The sequence below is a fragment of the Lutra lutra genome, chromosome 11, assembly GCF_902655055.1.
Source record: "Lutra lutra chromosome 11, mLutLut1.2, whole genome shotgun sequence".
Lineage (NCBI taxonomy): Eukaryota > Metazoa > Chordata > Mammalia > Carnivora > Mustelidae > Lutra > Lutra lutra.
In genome coordinates, this window is record NC_062288.1 from 96,465,459 (window position 1) to 96,484,390 (window position 18,932).

Below are 18,932 nucleotides of genomic sequence, written 5' to 3' on the forward strand. Positions count from 1 at the left end.
ACTTGTAGGATGAGTGTCTTTTTTATAATTCAGATTCCTGAGCCCTGAACAGAAACATAGCCCGTCTTTATGGCCCCTATGCTATCATTTCAGGCCCCTGAGCAGGAGAGCCAGCATGGGTCTAATGTGAAGGTAGGGGCTTAGATAGAGGTGGGCTTGGGAAGAGAGAGTTCATAATGGGTTAATAATTCTTAGAGCTTCAGGATCCATGCAAGTCTTTTGAGTTTAAGCACACATACATCCATAACACACTAATGGGGCTTGTTAAGAATAAACTGTATTAACTGGGTTTGGTAGACAATGAATCCCAACATGGATTAACAGTTAGCTAAACTGAGGAGAACGTATAGAATTCCAGAAAACTTTATAAAGTAATATAATAGCTAAGACTGTGAATTTAATCTTACTTTTCTACTTTCATGTTTTCTCCTCCTTATATCCAATGAATTGGATTTCTGAAATTGGGGAAACACTTCAAAAACAAAGCAACCCTATCTGGCAATTGCCTGTCTAAGTGACACTACAATGTACTTATCTTGCAGTTATAGTTTTAGACCTCTACCCAAATAAATACAATGACGTTGCAAAACTTCCTTTCTGTATTTTATACCTAAGGGTCTTTCCCATGCAGGCTGGGAAAGGCACAGGTGCCTAACACCTGAAGAAGGGGAACATATATTGGTAAATTCTATCAGAATGTTCTTTGGCTCCCTATCATTGCTCTTGCTTGGAATATGTTCTTGAGGCAAACGTAGTCTGCAGTTCAAAGTTGCTATGTATGATATTCTCCAGCTAGACACCTGTGTGGAGAAAATTGTCTTTGCTTGAAATGGTAATATCAAAATATATCACTGTTTGTATTATTTGTATTTAGTGAATTTGATTTTAAAAAGTACTGTATTAGTAAATAAATGAGGTCGTCAGCAAAAAAAAAAAAAAAAAGAATGTTCTTTGGCTCTCAGATATAACCTGATTGATTGATTGATTGATTGATGTGTGTGTGTATGTGTGTGTGTGTGTGGCCATGAAAATAGTTTCCATCCTAAATGAAGAAAGATAAACTCAGATGTAAAGAAATGGCAACAGATTAGCAGTAATCCTTTGCAAAGATTTAAGGGGGATCATTGTATATTGAATACCTACTATATGCTGAATATTATGCTCCATGCCTTACACAAATTATCCTATTTACTTCCAACAATCCAGAAGAGTATTATCGGTCCCGTTTTAGAGATAAACTAAAACAAGACGGTTAAATTCCTTAATACCTGAGGACCCACAGCTCATAGCTGTGGAAGTTGGGATTACACACAAAATTAGATCCCAAACCTGTGCTCTTTCAGCACTGCTAAGCCCAAGATCATCCTTCTGTGGCTCTAGAAGTGAGATAAACTCACACTGGAGGGACAGATGGTGGAAATCAGAGTGGGGAATAGCAGTCACAAGGGAGAGTCAGCTAAACTGACAGCAAAGCATATTGAAGTGAAGGTGGAAGGGAATTCAGAGCTGATGGCCAGTAGAGGGGCAGCAGGCCTGCAAGCTATACGGAGAGCCATCAGCAGCAGGCCTCCTGGGGTCTACAGCAACATCTGGGCAGGGTTAGGCAGAGTCTTAGGCTTATAGGAGCTGGGGAATCAGATAAGGTTGTTGAGACAAAGACAGCATTAATGGAACTGGGATTAAGAGAAGGGGTGGGGGAGAAGAGGGAGCTTTACTGCAGGAATAGAACAGAAGCCCAGTCTCTAAAATTGGGCTATTTCGGTAGAAAAGTATAACAGCAAGTTTGGCTTGGTGACGAGCTAAACTTCTTCTAACCAAGGATAGAATTGGAGCCACGTCTTGGGCTGCTATTGTAGATGGGGAACTCGAGATTATAGGTGTGCCAACTAAATGGCTCAAGGTAGGAGTCAGCAAGTTTAGATGTACATTTTATAGCTGAAGCAAATCCTGCATGTGATTTACATTATTTACAATAATCTCTTAAAAACAAACCGACAGCAGACAACAAATCATAGACTGGGCAAGAGAGACAATGAGGAACATCGGTTTGATTTTAGTCAGAGTAGTTACCAGAAACCCCAACGTGAGATAATGAAGGTGCCTAGTACTGCTCAGTTTTCAAAGGACCTGGGAGCGATGACCTTGGGATTCCTTGCCAGTGTCAGGCCCTAGGCCAGCCTCTCTCATCCCCATCTTTAGCTTCCAGTGGGCAACTTGATTCTACTCTAGTTGTTATAGCTAATGGCGTCAAATCGAGGCTTTTTTTAAACCTTGATTCACTATTGAACAGAGCTCAATTTATGGTTTCTGATATCCTCCTGTTCTTGAAGTGAATGCACATGAGAAGAATTACAAAGTCTCATCAATACAGTAGCTGGTTATTAATTTCTGTGCACAAACAGAAGCTCTTTCCTAATCTTCACCTTGCTTTTGTAAGATCCTGGCCTATCCATTCTCATTTAGTTTTTGGAATCATAGCTTTTCAGCCTGGAGAACAGTGGTTATAGGAGGTATCCCCGTACTCAATGGAAAAACATGCTCTCTAAATCCTAACATGTTATTATGATTTGAGGAAACTGATGAATGACCCCTCCCCTCCGTTTTTTCCACATAAGTTCGGAACAAATTGAGAGAGACAAAGTAGTAAGGCAGATGGGAAGGGAAATTTTTGGCCATGTCACTTACTGAGCTGTTAGAGAATATGGCTTAGATACATGGCAACATGGGAGTCCCAAGGCTGCAACTTAAAATTAGAAAGAAGTCTCCCATCATTCAGCATACTGAGTGGTGGATTCTATCATATTTGCTACTAAAAGCATAAAGTGGAAATAAACAAAGAGGCTGTGCAGAAGAACCTTACAGGTGTCACATTCCCCACTTAGAGTGGCCTTTGCCCTTTGCTAGCAGGCCTTTGCTAGCAGATTTTAGTTTAACTTGTTTAAGGAAATAGATAAATGTCAAGCTATTAAACTCATCCTCCTCTCTTACTCTTAAAATGGAAACAAACAAACGATCTCATCTGGTGATGTTTTGGGGCCCTAAAGAGAATTCTTTCAAGGGTTCTCTACAAAAATGGGATCTCCAAGAATGAAACTGACAGGAAGTTCAAGTTCTTACTTGACTTATAGAACCAAAAAACACCTGACAGATTTGATGATAGTCGACCGATGGGAGTCAACATGCTAAAGTGGTATGGGCTCCTCCCTAGGTCACAAAGCTCAGTTCCTTACATTACCTGACTCAGTGCCCCTTGAATGAATTGGAACCCAGTACCCTAAGGAATGAACCTTGTTCTAACATTGAGTCTCCTTTCCAGCCCGTATAAAGATGACCTGAGTCTATTTACTTGGTGACTTGTGCTCTAGGGACAAGAACATAGTTGAATTTTTTTTTTTTTCTGAATTGGTACTAATCTGTAGTGTTTGTGGTTGGGGAGGGAAGATTCATAATCAGTGCTATCCTCTGATCAGAGTGGGACTTATGAAAATTGAGGGATAATTGGATTTTTTACCAAGTCTTCCTTAGAGTAATTCAATGGGGCTCTGAAACCATCTAGAATTTCCTTCCACAGTACCTATGTGCACTGGCAGGGGTGGAAAGTGTATTTTTTTCCTTCAACTGGTAGAATCACTACAATATCTGTCAGGCCTGTGAAGTAAGCTTTTGTTGTAGGAAGGGCTAAAAGAGAGTTGATGGAACTTCCCCTTAGTAAATCTAAAACATCAGCACATTGCTGAGGCCAGTACTGTCAACACAGACTTGAAATATGCTGGGTGATAATTTGTATTATAATTTCATTTGGTTCTTCAGTTGGTCATGTCATAAGAGTGGTGGAGAATGATAGTGTTTGAATATTGCGTGGTAAACTCCAATTATAGTTGCTGGTCCGTATGTGGCTCCTTACTAGAGCAAATAAATGCAGTCTTTCACACTCAGTATGCAACTATCCATCTGGAACATGTATTTTTGTACATTGCATTGAGAAGCTCAGAATTAATGAGCTTTCATTTGTCAGGGACAACAATATATTTTTACCTCCACACTCAGGCAGTCCTCATTGTTCTGTCCCTGAATCTGAATATAGCCTTTAAGGAACTTGACAGTCTCAAAGGGTACCATGTTGATCTGTTGTATTACTAATATCATGTTGGTAGGGTGAGATAAAAGGAAGTAGCAAGTTTTCTGGGTGTCTTGGAAAGACAGATATGTAGTAGTAGGTAGGTGACAACAACCACTGAAACTTACTGGTGTATGTTGGATTCCTCTATTAAAATGAATGCCTTGTTATACTGGTGCTCCCTACTATGAAGAATGGTATCTGAAGACCTATAAATTTTACAAGAAACATATATCTCATTAGGATATCATGCTCTGAACCATTTAATTGGATCTGTTTCTTAAGCTTAAATTCTATAGATCCAATGGTTCTAGAAGTATTTTTTGTGTACTAAATGAAGTTTATGGCAAAGCCTAATAAGAAAATCAAAATAGCGGTCCCAAAATATGGTAGCAAAGTCATGCTCCTTTTTCCTCTTTGGGAAATAGCTTCTGCTTTGCCACTGGGGTCTAGTGGAGACTAAGTGCCTGACTCCAGATCACCAGATGGCCATGAAACTTGCTCTATCTAGGTGCGGCTACCTGACTCTTTGTTGTTGACTTGGATATGCTTAGCAACATTCCACACCCAACTTGGAGTGTAAATAGAATGGAGGAAAACTAGGCCATGAAAGTCCAAATAAGTTGCACTAGCCCTTGCTCTGGGAAATTTTCCTTAAGCCACACTGTGACCTCTAAGAGTTTTTTTTTATAAACAGTTCAGTGAGGGTAGAAAGACTTCACTGGTTGATGTATTAGGACTGACTGCATGCCGACTACTGTGATAATACGACCCCTCTGAGGGATGCCCTGAAGGAAAGAGAGGAATGAAATTCTTCTCAGGAGACAGAAATTCAATTAAGACATCTGGTTCTTTTCTTCCCTGAGAGGCTGAGGTTTATGTGAATTTCTTGGGAGTTGCCTATGGCCTACCTTGACAGGCACTCAGAGGGAGGAAGATGGAAGGAATGGGGATTAGCTATTTGGAGAAAAATTATTTGGTAGGATTTTTTCAGGGTGGGCTTGGAGCAGGAGAATATTATAGCCCATAAGAATTCTCACCAAAATGCTTTCAATTCTGTAAACTTTAATAACAGTTCAGGTAAGCAGGTGTGTGCTAAAATCCTTCATTTTCTCAAGGGTTTTTTAGTGACTTCATAAACAAATAATGGGACCAAATGGAGCGTATACAAGGACTTCCTAAAAGTCTCACTTGACTACTACCACTGCTACAGATACAATGTGTCCGTGTCAGTGACTCAGCCCTGATACAGTCCTGATGCAGTACTATAATCTAGGTACCCCAGTAGCCCCTTTCAGCATGGAAGGAATAACTATTGTCCTCACTGGGAATGATAAGTCTAGATTTAGATTTTCCATTTCCTGCTATCTTCCCAGCACCACCATCCTTGAATTAACTGAATGCCTTATATACCCCACAACAGAAGAATGTTTTCCAACCAAGGAAGTCACTGTACAGTGATAGTGGTGTGACAGTAGGCTGATGCCCATGGAATTCAATGAACTTGACATAAGTTTTATCACCTAGAATCAACTAGCCTTATAAGAGACTAGGATGAACTACTGAAATCATAGCTCCATTTTAAGGTGGGGAACATCTCCAGAGTGTGAGGTGCTCTCTTGCAAAAACCATCTGTTTCTCCTATAGCTAAAATGTCAGTTAATAACACGCATAAAGGTGAAGCTCTCACATTTGCCTTAGTAATTCATACACAAAGGGTTGCTTTTAAGCACTGCAAGCTAGGCTTTACCAAGAGGTTTTCAAATCCTGGAAAGGACAAGATTTACTGCTGGAACTTGCTTCCTGAGAGGAGTTCCCTTGTCCCCTAGCTGGACTGTAAATTTTCAACAGTCCACCTGTAGTGGCCACAGGCAAAACCCTCTAAAATGCAGTTTGGTTTCTGAGATTTTGATCCTCAGTAACTGTCAATGAAATCTCTCAGTTGGGAACTGGAGCTAGCTGCAGGGGTGAGGTGAAAAGAGAGGAAGAAAAATGCAAGCGTAACAGTTGGAGAGAATGGAGTCCCTGTAGCAGCCAGCGTAATAGAAAGGGCAAGCAGGTGTTGACAAAATCTGGCCCAGACTCCGTGTTTCATCTGCTGTGTCCTATGCCCCAGTTCACTTTTGTATTAACCTCTCACAACTAAGACTCTACCCAGAGCCCTGCAGAATGAATGACCGGGATCTATGGCTGGTGCTGAGAGTCATATGGGCAAGGAGAAAATAAGTGCAATACCTCTTACAGGTTCCCTCCCAGAAACCTTTTCTCTCACTCATGCTTCTAGTTAGCTCACTCTTTGTCAGGCTTCCTTTTTCCCTTCTGGCATGTGTAACTTAGCAAAAGCACATGTTAACTCAACGCAAGTAATAAGGGTTTTGTCACCTCAAATGGCTTAGTGGCCTTTTTCAATGGGTCAATGATCCCTTTGTTAGAATACAATCCCTACTACCTAAACTTCAACTGCCTAAGGGGTATGATATTTGTCATCTTTGTCAAAAGGGGTGGAAGAATGGTTGTCATGTATAGTCACAATATGGAGACGTACAAATCATCCAATCTGTTGAGCAGAAGGCATACAGGCATGCTGGTGTGACCGAGAGCATCTATTTAGACTTCAGTGTGAGGCTGGACATAGGGACAGCCTGTGTCACATGATCTAGACTTCCTGTCGTGGCAGCTCAGTAGTTTCCCATTGTATTTCTAATCCAGGACATGTATTTAAAGATTCTGGTATAGATGCCAACATCAGCTCTCAAAACACATCCATCCAAAAAAGTCAATATTCCTTGAAGTACCCCATTGCAGACTGCTGGGGCGGCTGTGACTTCCTGCCGGAACAAAAGGAATATAGGGTTATCTTATCTTTCTGGTAAAAGACACAAGAAATAAAATGGGAAACTGAAGGCACTGTACATTACCTTGCAGGGTTGCCTCCTTCCTGGAACGATGCCCAGACACAGCATACTATCTTCGATCCTGTAAGTTTTATAGGCCTCAAGGCACTCATTCCTGTAGACTATGGAGATGTTCACATTCTGCAGTGAGTTGGGCTCCTTGGCTAGAGAAAAGAAAGGTGCACAACTTCCTTAAGAGTTAGTAGATAACAAACCTCCTTTTCTCCTTGCGCTGTTTTTCAGCACCTTTCTTCTTCTGGAAGAAAGGACAAGAGATCAAATACTGAGGGAAATCACAGCTGGGGCTGGCTGGAAAGTAGGAAAAGATCAGATTAACCATTTCTCATGATACAAGTGTTTATCTCTTTATAAAAGAGGCTAAATTCCTAGAAGTGATAATGCAAAATATGAGACATCTCTGCAATGAAATCAATTACTTTAAAAACTCTAAATGCTTAACTGACTGCGCTTGGGTGGTATAGTCAATTAGGCATGCAACTCTTGGTTTCAGCTCAGGTGGTGATCTCAGGGTTGTGAGATCAAGCCCTATTTCAGGCTCTGTGCTCAGTGTGGAGTCTGCCTTAAATTCTCTCTCCCTCTGCCCCTCCCCAAAGCCTCGCAAGTATACCCTCCTTCTCTTCCTCTCCCTCAAATAAATTAATAAATCTTAAAAATAAAATTTAAAGAATAGCCTTAACATGGAATTCTTTGTTATTTTATTTCAGCTTTTGAGCTTTCATGTTTATTATTTGTTCCACAGTTTAAATTCATCACTGTCTCCTTTTAAATTTTTGTATTGAAATATATATGACATGTCACAATGTATAAATTTAAGGTGTGCAAAATATTTATTTAATATATTTATAGATTGTAATGTGATTGCTATTGTAGCTATAGTTAACACCTCTATCATGTCACATAATTATCATTTCTTTTTTGTGGTGAGAGTAATCAAGATCTAGTCTCTTAGCAAGTTTGATTATAATATGATATTGTTATCTGTATTCATTATGTTATGCATTAGGTCTCCCAGACTTGTTTCTCTACTAGTTGTAAGTTTGTACCCTTAAATAACATCTCTTTTACTTTGAAATTTCTAGATTCTAGAGAGAATCTAGTTTTAATTTGTCAGATCAGAAAAACTCAGTATCTGCTAAAAAAAAAATTACTTCATTAGCCAGATCAAAATAAACTGAATTTTGGAGGTAGGGTAGGGGTAAGTTGTATCTCTCTTTGATACGAATGTCATAACCCAGATGAGTCAAACGTACTGCTCATCAGGGGTACATTTATTTTAAAAACTCAAATTAACACTCACAGGACAAAATGTTTCTACTTGTATAGAGGACAGAAAGCTAAGTGAAATAAGCCAGATGAAGCAAGACCAAGACGGTATAATCTCACTTCTATGTGGAATCTAAAAAAAGCCAAACTCACAGAAATGGAGAATATAATGGTGGTTGTCAGAGGCTGGTGGGTGGAAGATATGGGGGGGAGGGTTGTTGATCAAAGAGTACAAACTTTAGTTATTAGATGACTAAGTACTGGAGATTGGACGTACAGCATGGTGGTTACGGTTAATAATACTGTACTGTGTACTTAAAACTTCCTAAGAGAGTAGATCTTAAATACTCTCACCACACCCATATACATAAGGTAAATATGTGAAGTGATAGACAATTAGCTCAACTGGGGGCATCATTTCACATTGTATATATTTATATATACATATATATATACACACACAATATATATGTATATACACTACATATACACAATATATATACTATATATGTACTATATATGTATATGTGTGTGTGTCTCTGTGCTGTGGGTGTGCATATATATATATATGTATGAACATGACACTATATATCTTAAATCTATATAATCTTTATTTTTCAATTATATACCTCAATAAAGCTGGGAAAAAAGAATTTCTGCATTTTTGATATATTCAAGGAAGTGTACCTCAAGGTCTGAAAAGAACAGTTTAAAACGTTTGGGGCAATGGCAGCACAGTTAGAAAAAGTGACTTCTATCCTTCTATCCTGAATTCTATAAATAGAGAATCAAGGTAGATGGATGGGTGTAATCTGACAGGCTTGATCAACATGAATCTCCTTTCTTCATACTATGGTATATAGCAATAATGAATATTAAATACAAAAACAACTTGCTCATGAGCTAAATTGTACTAATAGTTCTTCCTAAAGGTCTCTCATAGAACTATATTGTACATTCAGACCATAGTTCCATTTTCCTTATAGTCAGCCCTACCTTCTCCCATAGCCAACACTCTTGATTAATAGCTACAGATAGCGGTTTTGAATTTGTAAAATATTGGAATGGGATAGTGGGCAGACAGGCTCAAAACTTAGAAGAGAAAAAGCTGTCTTAATTTGCTCAAAGTTTTTTCATGGAATCTGAGGCATGTGAGAGAAGAAAGCTGAGATTGAACATGTATCTCAGGAGATTCAGATTACATGGAGAGCCTCCACTGTTACAAATGGTAGTCGTTTTTTAATTTTGTAAAGAAATGAGTGAATGTTCAGAATGTTACCAGTGAAAAATGTTTCAGAAATATTTTTCTCTTTTTTTATTATGTTGTTAGCCACCATATAGTACATCATTAGTTTGCTTTTTTATAAGATTTTATTTATTTGAGAGAAAGAGAGTGAGAGAGCAAGCACAAATTGGTGGAGAGACAGAGGGAGTAACAGACTCCTCACTGAACAGAGAGTCTGATGTGGGATTCGATCCCAGGACCCTGAGATCATGACCTGAACTGAAGGCAGATGCCTAACCGAATGAGCCACCAGGCACCCCTCAGAAATATTTTTCTTAAACTTTTCATTTTTTTTTTTGTATCACAATCTTGCATACAGAAGTTCTGCCTGATTTAGCACCGTATTATATATTTATCTTATGTTTAATACATGCATATTATTTCTCGTTCTTTCAAGGCTTTAATTCTCTTTATTGCCTAGAACAGTTTGAAAACATCTGATATAGTTTGTAACACATTTTGGAGTTCAGAAAATTGATGCTCCAAAGGCAAAATGGCCAACCGTTACCCAGCAAATTAGGACTAGAATACAAATGTCTTCTTCCCACTAACACCTTTTCTATCATGTCTGGAAACAAAGATGATAGCAGGATACAGTGGGGGGGAAATGCTTGAAGGACTCCTTCAGTGAGGTATAGGGAAAGGGAAAAGAGATGACAAGGATGAATTAAGAAAGAAGCCTCATTGGGATGAATTAAGAAAGAAGCCTCATTGGGAAGAATTCAGACGCCAAGAGTAGAGAAGGGAAAGAATGTGTCCTACTCTGGGAGAAGAGGATTATCTTGAGGTCACTCACAGTCATCACATAGGTTGTAGGCCCATGTAGAGACCATGCACATGGTTCCTTCATGGACAGGTTCTTCAGGCAGGTTGACCAGTTTCACATAGTCATTGAGTTCAACACTTTCTCCCAGCTTGATTAACATGAGGTCATGCTCAATAGAAGTGGTTGAGAAGTATGGATGTTGGATCATCTTCACATGGCCAACTACTTGTATATCCTTTTCATTGTCATTTGATGGATTTGTAATCCCCAAGACCACCTGAAGCTTTCTGGAACAATGTAGTTGTTTGAGAGAAGACTTGGCAGAGATTATTTATTCATCCTTATGAGCCTTTATTAGCCCCCTCCCACAGACCTTATTCTCTACTACTGAACATGTCCCCAGAAAGCCTCCCTAACCCCACTTCATTGGGCAGTGGCACCAGGCAGGGTTGCGGGTCTCTGCCCAACCAGAGAATCCGAAGCACAAAGTGGCTTTGAGGGCTTATTACTCACGGTAAGTTGCAGTGTGCAGCTGTGATCACCCAAAGGGGGTCGATCAGAACTCCAACACAGGGCAAGTAATCAGATTTCAGGTAGACCAGGTATGGGGGAGTGATGTCATTTCGGTAATTTGGATCAAAAGCCAGAGCAACTGGAAAGAGAAAAATAGACAGGAAATTCTGAGATTTTTGCAGGGATCACTAGAAAAAACAAAGGAAAATTACTTAATAGGTTTAAGTTCCTACCCTTCTCCCCAGTACCTTTTTCTGTAAGCTAAATTTGCAAACAGGCTTACTTTCTTCTAAAAACATGAATAAAATGATAGAAACATATCAATTTCAAAAGATAAAGGGGCTTCCCTTTTATTGTCAATAAATATTTTTCAGATTAAAATGCAGGTTTTCTTAAATATCTTCTACAATTCAGTGAACATATGTTAAATCAACTCCTGGAGAACTTACTATTTATACTTTTTTAAGAATGCTTTTACCAGTCCCACCCCTTGCTCCCTACAGCAATGCAAGGCAAAACAATATAACTGCCATTTTAAAGAACGGGCCAACTGCTATCACAATCTGAGGAGGGGGAGATAGTTCAACAGGTTAAGTGTGAGCACCTCGTATATGCCAGGCTCTGTTACAGGGGTTTGGGCTATACACAGAATGAAGCAGAGAAATACCCCTGCTCTTATACATTCTGATGAGAGAAGACATTCTATAACAGTAGACACGAAACATAAGTAAATGGCCTAGTGTATTACAAGGTGATTGGTGCTGTGGGAAAAAATAGTAGAATAGAGAAAGAGGAAATAGCAGTACAGAGATGTGCATGTGTGTGGTGGGACATTCTGCAATATTATACAGTAGTCAGGATAGGTAGGCCTTGTGGACAGGATGAGAGATGACCAAAGAAATGAAGGTGGGGGAGTTAGATCATCAGATATCTGGGGAACGGGGATCCAGACAGAGGAAACAGTTGGAGCAAGAGTCCTAAGACTTTTTTTTTTTTAAAGATTTTATTTATTTATTTGACAGAGTGATCACAAGTAGGCAGAAAGGCAGGCAGAGAGAGAGAAGGAAGCAGGTTCCCTGAGGAGCAGAGAGCCCAATGTGGGCCTCGATCCCAGGACTCTGGGACCATGACTTGAGCCAAAGGCAGAGGCTTTAACCCACTGAGCCACCCAGGTGCCCCATCCTAAGACTTTTTTATGAAGCATCATAAAAGCCAGTTTGGCTGGCATGGCAGGTGAAGGGGAGAAGAGCAGGAAAGGATGGATGCAAGAGCCATGATGCAGAGTTTTGTAAAGCCTCATAAGGATGTGGGACTTTCTTCTGAAGGAATGTGGAACAGCATCAGGGTTTTGTGTAAGGCAGTGATGGTCATTTCCTTATGGAGAAATGTTGAGTGTAGAGGTAGAAAGCAGAGAGGCCTGATAGGGGATTTATATGATAATCCGGGCAGATGATAGTGTCTTGGCCATTGTGAACAGTGGAGGTGGTGAGATGTGATTGGATTTAGGATATATTTAGAAGAGAGAACCAACAAAATTTTCCAAACAGATTGAATGTGGGGTGTGAGAGAAAGATTTTATGAATGCCTCCAAGGTTTTTGCTTGAGTAACTGGAAGCTGTAAGGACAAGACCAAAAACCCTTGAATGCTCTGCTGTGTCTATTAGTTGAACCTCTGCTTTCAACCTCTGCCTCTGCTTCTCATTCACTCCTGACGGCAGCAGTCCTGTTCCGGATGGGCCCAGAGTTGGATCACAGTCTTCCCTGGTATTAGGGTTTCAGTGTCCATGCCTCCCCAAAGAGCATGCAAGCAATAAAGCTGTTTGGTTTGGTATTAGTGTTTCAATGTCCATGCCTCCCCAAAGAGCATACAAGCAATAAAGCTGTTTGGTTTGGTATTAGAGTTTGGTATTAGGGTTTCAATGTCCATACTTCCAAAAGAACATATGAGCAATAAAGCTGAGGTGAGGCAGGCAGCCAGTGTCACCGGTGGAAAGCTGATGGGGGCAGTGGCAGTGGTGAGGGAGAGTTGGTTCTACACACTTGTAGTCTGGAACATGCCTCCTGTCTCTATCCGTCTATCTTTCATGATTCCCCTAGGATTTCTCTTTGGCAAGTAAAGAGAAAAATGTGAAGATACTCACCAGGCAGGTTCAAGAGAGTCCAGAAGGAGATAAACTTCATATTGATTTCAAAAGCCTTTTCAAAGGATGAAGTTCAGCCTAGGGTCTCTGGAAAGGATGCAGAGGAGGGGGTGGAAAAGGACTAAGTAAGATATAGCAAGAAGGGGTTCCAGGGTTGAAAACAAAATGATGTGAATTCCTTTAGTGGCAGGTTTCAGCTCCCAAAGAGATGTCCACTGGTCAGAATGGGGAATGATGTCAGGTATCAGAAGGACAAGAATGGAGAGCAGGTGATTTGGTCCCTGACAGAGAATGGATCTGGAATTCAGCATTTTGCTTTCCCTTTTTGGGCGAAAACATACCTAATCTGAGAGATGTTGGAGCTCAGAGTGTTTCCCAGCCCCCTTTTTTCTTGTCCAAACTTTGTCAAACTCTGAAATCAGGTCCTTCAGGACAGTGACCCCTCCCATCTGTGTGATGCTAACCCCTGGTTGTGTGACACAGACATTTGTCTCCAGCGGCCATTACCCAGCCAGCTGGTGCTGGTCTGACCCCTCTGCCTGACACTGAACCCCTCCTTGAGATAGACCAGCTTTTCCTTTCATGACACTGTTCATCCACTCATTTATTCAAACAGCTGGCCAGTAATTTATATTATGTGTCTGACTTGTGCTAGGCTCTGTGCTCACTGTAGAGGATGCCTAATGTGAAGATGCTTCTCTGCCTTCAGGGAGCCTATAGACTAGTGGGAATGATAGGTTTATAAGAAGGCAATTATAAAACAAAGCGTTCAGAGCTAAAACTCTACCGATATCATTGTCTAGGTGGAAATATTAGCAAAACACATTGTCCGTTACATGATTTGGATCCAAAATATATAAGGAAATCTTTAAACTCAACAACAAGAACATGAATAACCCAATTAAAAATGCACCAAATATCTGAACAGATACCGTCTCAAATGCATTAGTCTGTTGAGGCTATGATAACAAAATACTATAGACTGGGGATCTTGAACAACTGACATTTATTTTCTCACAGTTCTGGAGGCTAGAAGTCCATGATCAAGGTGCCAGCAAATTCATTTTCTGGTGAGAGCTCTCTTCCTGGCTTTGTAGGCTACTGTATCCTCCTGTGGTACGTCCTCTATATTTATGTATACAGCTCTCTGGTGTCTCTTTTTATAAGGACACTAATCCTATCAGAACAGTGCCCCACCCTTACTTAGGACCTCATTTCTCCCAAATTATTTCCTTCTAGGACCTATCTCCAAATACAATCACTTTGGGGTTTATGGTTTCAACATAGGAATTTTGGGAGGACGCAGTTCATTCCACAACAACAAAGAGGAAGTATAGATGACAAGTAGTATAGGAAAAGATTCTCAACATACATTAGGAAATTACAAATTAAGGCAACAATAAGATACCACTACACACCTGGTAGAATGGCTAAAGTTTGAGACCAAGAACACCAAATGTTGGTGAGGTTGTAAAACAGCAAGAATGTTCATTTATTGCTGGTAGGAATACAAAATGTATAGCCACTTTGGGAGATGGTTTGGTGGTTTCTTAAAATCTAAACATAGTCTTACCATACGATGTAAGAGAATGGTTGAGTTTCATTCTTCTACATATAGCTGTCCAGTTTTCCCAGCACCATTTATTGAAGAGACTGTCTTTTTTCCACTGTATATTTTTTCCTGTTTTGTCGAAGATTATTTGACCATAGAGTTGAGGGTCCATATCTGGGCTCTCTACTCTGTTCCACTGGTCTCTGTGTCTGTTTTTATGCCAGTATCATGCTGTCTTGGTGATCACAGCTTTGTAGTAAAGCTTGAAATCAGACAACATGATGCCCCCAGTTTTATTTTTGTTTTTCAACATTTCCTTAGTGATTCGGGGTTTCTTCTGGTTCCATACAAATTTTTGGATTATTTGCTCCAGCTCTTTGAAAAATACCGATGGAATTTTGATCAGAATGGCATTAAAAGTATAGATTGTTCTAGGCAGTATAGACATTTTAATAATGTTTATTCTTCCGATCCAAGAGCATGGAATGGTCTTCCATCTTTTTGTCCTTTTTGTGTCTTTTTCAATTTCTTTCATGAGTCTTACACCGTACACAAAAATAAACTCAAAATGGATAAAAGACCTCAATGTGAGACAGGAATCCATTAGAATCCTAGAGGAGAATATAGGCAGTAACCTCTTCAGCCACAGCAACTTCTTTCAAGATATGTCTCCAAAGGCAAAGGAAACAAAAGCGAAAATGAACTTTTGGGACTTCATCAAAATCAAAAGCTTCTGCACAGCAAAGGAAACAGTCAACAAAACAAAGAGGCAACCCACGGAATGGGAGAAGATATTTGCAAATGACAGTACAGACAAAAGGTTGATATGCAGGATCTATAAAGAACTCCTGAAACTCAACACACACAAAACAGATAATCATATCAAAAAATGGGCAGAAGATATGAACAGACACTTCTCCAATGAAGACATACAAATGGCTATCAGACACATGAAAAAATGTTCATCATCACTAGCCATCAGGGAGATTCAAATTAAAACCACATTGAGATACCACCTTACACCACTTAGAATGGCCAAAATTAGCAAGACAGGAAACAACTTGTGTTGGAGGGGATGTGGAGAAAGGGGAACCCTCTTACATTGTTGGTGGGAATGCAAGTTGGTGCAGCCACTTTGGAGAACAGTGTGGAGATTCCTCAAGAAATTAAAAATAGAGCTTCCCTATGACCCTGCAATTGCACTACTGGGTATTTACTCCAAAGATACAGATGTAGTGAAAAGAAGGGCCATCTGTACCCCAATGTTTATAGCAGCAATGGTCATGGTTGCCAAACTGTGGAAAGAGCCAAGATGCCCTTCAACGGACGAATGGATAAGGAAGATGTGGTCCATATACACTATGGAGTATTATGCCTCCATCAGAAAGGATGAATACCCAACTTTTGTAGCAACATGGATGGGACTGGAAGAGATTATGCTGAGTGAAATAAGTCAAGCAGAGAGAGTCAATTATCATATGGTTTCACTTATTTGTGGAGCATAACAAATAGCATGGAGGACAAGGGGAGTTAGAGAGGAGAAGGGAGATGAGGGAAATTGGAAGGGGAGGAGAACCATGAGAGACTATGGACTCTGAAAAACAATCTGAGGGTTTTGAAGGGGCGGGGGGTGGGAAGTTGGGGGAACCAGGTGGTGGGTATTGGAGAGGGCACGGATTGCATGGAGCACTGGGTGTGGTGTAAAAACAATGAATACTGTTACGCTGAAAAGAAATTTAAAAAATTAAAAAAAAAAAAAGAAAAAAATCTTACCATATGAGCCAGCAATCACTCCCCTGGTTATTAACTAAATGAACTAAAAACTTATGTCCACAGAATCTTACACCTGAATAATTACAACAACTTTAGTCATAATTACTAAACCTTGGAAGCAACCAAGATGGGTAAATGGATAAACAAAGTGTGGTGTATCCACACTGGAAAATGTATTATTCAGTGATTTTTAAAAAATGAGCTATCAAGAGATGAAAGAAAAAAAATGATGAAACACATAGAGAATCCTTAAATGCATATTACTAAGTGATAGAAGCCAGTTCTAAAAATATTATATATTGAATGGTTCCAATTTATGACATTTTGAAAAAAAGCAACGTATGGAGGCAGTAAAAAGATGAGTGGTTGTCAGAATTTGGGGAGATGGGGAGAAGAGTGAACAGGAAGAGCATGGGGCATTTTTAGGGAAGTAAAATGATTCCATATGATAGTCTAATTGTAGATACAGGACATTATGCCTTTGTCCAAACCCATAATACTATATAACATAAAGAGCCAACCCTAACATAAGCTATGGACTTTGGTTACTAATAACGTATCGGTATTGGTTCATCCGCTATAACAGTTATACTACATCAGTGCAAAATACTAAAAAACAACAACAACAACCGACTGCTTAGTGGTAGACTATTCTGGGGATATAGGTATACACTGTAAAATTCCTTCAGCTTCATTGCATGTTTAAAATTTTTTATAATAACATGTGGGAGAAAATTTTAAGTCTTTAGTTAATTAACATATAGTGTAATATTAGTTTCAGGTGTAAAATATAGTGACTCAATACTTCCATACATCACCTAGTGTTCATCATAGCAAGTGCCCTCCTTAATCCCCATTGTCTATTTTTACCCAGGCCCCACTCTTTCCCCTCTGTAACCACCAGTTTGTTCTCTGTAGATATGAGTCTGCTTCTTGGTTTGACTCTCTCTCTCCTTTTTTCCCTATTCTCATCTGTTTTGTTTTCTAATGTGGGAAAAGTTTTTTTTTTTAATTGAATTATGTGCCTTGAGCACAAAGTTAAAGATACTTCTTGAGTGTATATTGTGTGAAAGGAAAGAGTTTCTAAAAAATTATACTTTACCTGGGTCTTAGAGAAGGGGAAGGAGCTTGTCTGGCATAAAAAGAAGAGAAAAAATAATTCAAAAGAAGGGTAAGTCTTCTGTAAATGCAAGAATATGTGAAACAACATGGTGTGTTTGTGGAATAGCAACCATGTGTTACAGCAGAAGTGTTAACCAGGTGGAGAGAGAAACAGGAATTATATAATGAAAAGTCTTATTATGTAAGCCTTGCATATACAAGACTTGCATAAGTCCTTATTGTGTGAGAGATAAGGATCCAATAAATTTATTTTATGAAATTCTATTGAATATTTTGGACAGACCCTAAGCCCAGTGGGTTTATTGCAATTTCCTTTCCTTGGGTGTGAGACCTGTGACTTCCTTTGAACTAATAAAATATGGCAAAATTATGGGATTTCATTCTGATAATTACATTGATAGAGAATATTAACATTGTGTATACACACACATATACACATCCATCTTGCTAGCATGCACAAGAGAGATTCTTCCCACTGGCATGGGGTCATGAACAGACACACTGAGGAGACCTAAGTGTATGGATGACCTCTCTGCACTAAGGATAGCTTCAAGGACCCGAGGGCAGCTTTCAGGGGACAGCCCACAAAATGCGAGTATCTGGTATCATACAACCAGAGGGAAATGAATTCTGCCAACAACCTGAATAAGCCTAGAAGCAAATTCTTACCTTAAACTCTTGCTAGACCCTGAATGGAGGACACACCTAAGCCATGCTTGAACTCCTGATTCGCAGAAACTGTGAGATAATATGTGCTCTTTTAAGTTGTTCAATTTGTGGCAATATTTTTATGCAGCAATAGAAAACCAATACAAATGCATACTGTGTACCAGCACTTTATTAGCTATTGATGATTTAGTGGTAAGGAAGATGAGATGATAAAGTCTAACAGGGAAGATGGGTATAAGAAAACCTGCCGTCATGAATGTCAGAATGGCGGAAGGAAAGGGAGGTAGAAGCACATATAGCAGGAACCCTAACATGAGGGTCAGAAGAAGACCTCCTTGAGGAAGTGATATTCGAGGTTTAAAAAATGAGTAGAAGTTAACCAAATAAAGAGATAGGGGGAAAGTCTCTGGGAAGTTGAATGAGGACTCAAAAGAGAAGAGCATGTATAAAAGAGAGTGAAGATAGACCAAGAAGAATCCTCCAGAGCAGACTATTCAGGAATTGTCAAGTAGGCACTGCCTACAAAGAAAACCCAGGAGGCAACCAGAGAGCAGATCAAGGGAGGACATCCTTGGGGTCCATATTTTAGATGGAATAGGATTTATCTTGTTTAAATGGTGATAGGAAGAAGTCAATAGATAGGGGAAGTGGAAAAATATAAAGAAGTAGAGATGCTCAATAGAGCCGTCCATGAGGAAGTCAGAGGAGAAGTGATCCACATCATAAGTGAAGGTAAATATTGGAGACAATAGGGTCTCCCTTCCAGGAAAGATCAAAAGGAATGAGGAAGAAAAGCACTAAGTATGTTTTCAGAGT

General features: G+C 39.6%; 1 protein-coding gene across 1 annotated transcript; it reads right to left on the minus strand.

The window, feature by feature from the left end:
* Nucleotides 1–6,673: 6,673 nt before the first annotated feature.
* On the minus strand, nucleotides 6,674–13,406 carry LOC125081158 (probable inactive serine protease 58). Its single transcript, XM_047695672.1, has 6 exons — nucleotides 13,342–13,406; nucleotides 13,001–13,087; nucleotides 10,860–10,998; nucleotides 10,377–10,633; nucleotides 7,036–7,175; nucleotides 6,674–6,945 (listed from the first exon to the last, which is right to left on the minus strand). Exons 2-6 carry the CDS (start codon nucleotides 13,038–13,040, stop codon nucleotides 6,796–6,798), a joined length of 726 nt encoding a protein of 241 aa, XP_047551628.1. The 5' UTR covers nucleotides 13,041–13,087; nucleotides 13,342–13,406; the 3' UTR covers nucleotides 6,674–6,795.
* Nucleotides 13,407–18,932: the final 5,526 nt, after the last annotated feature.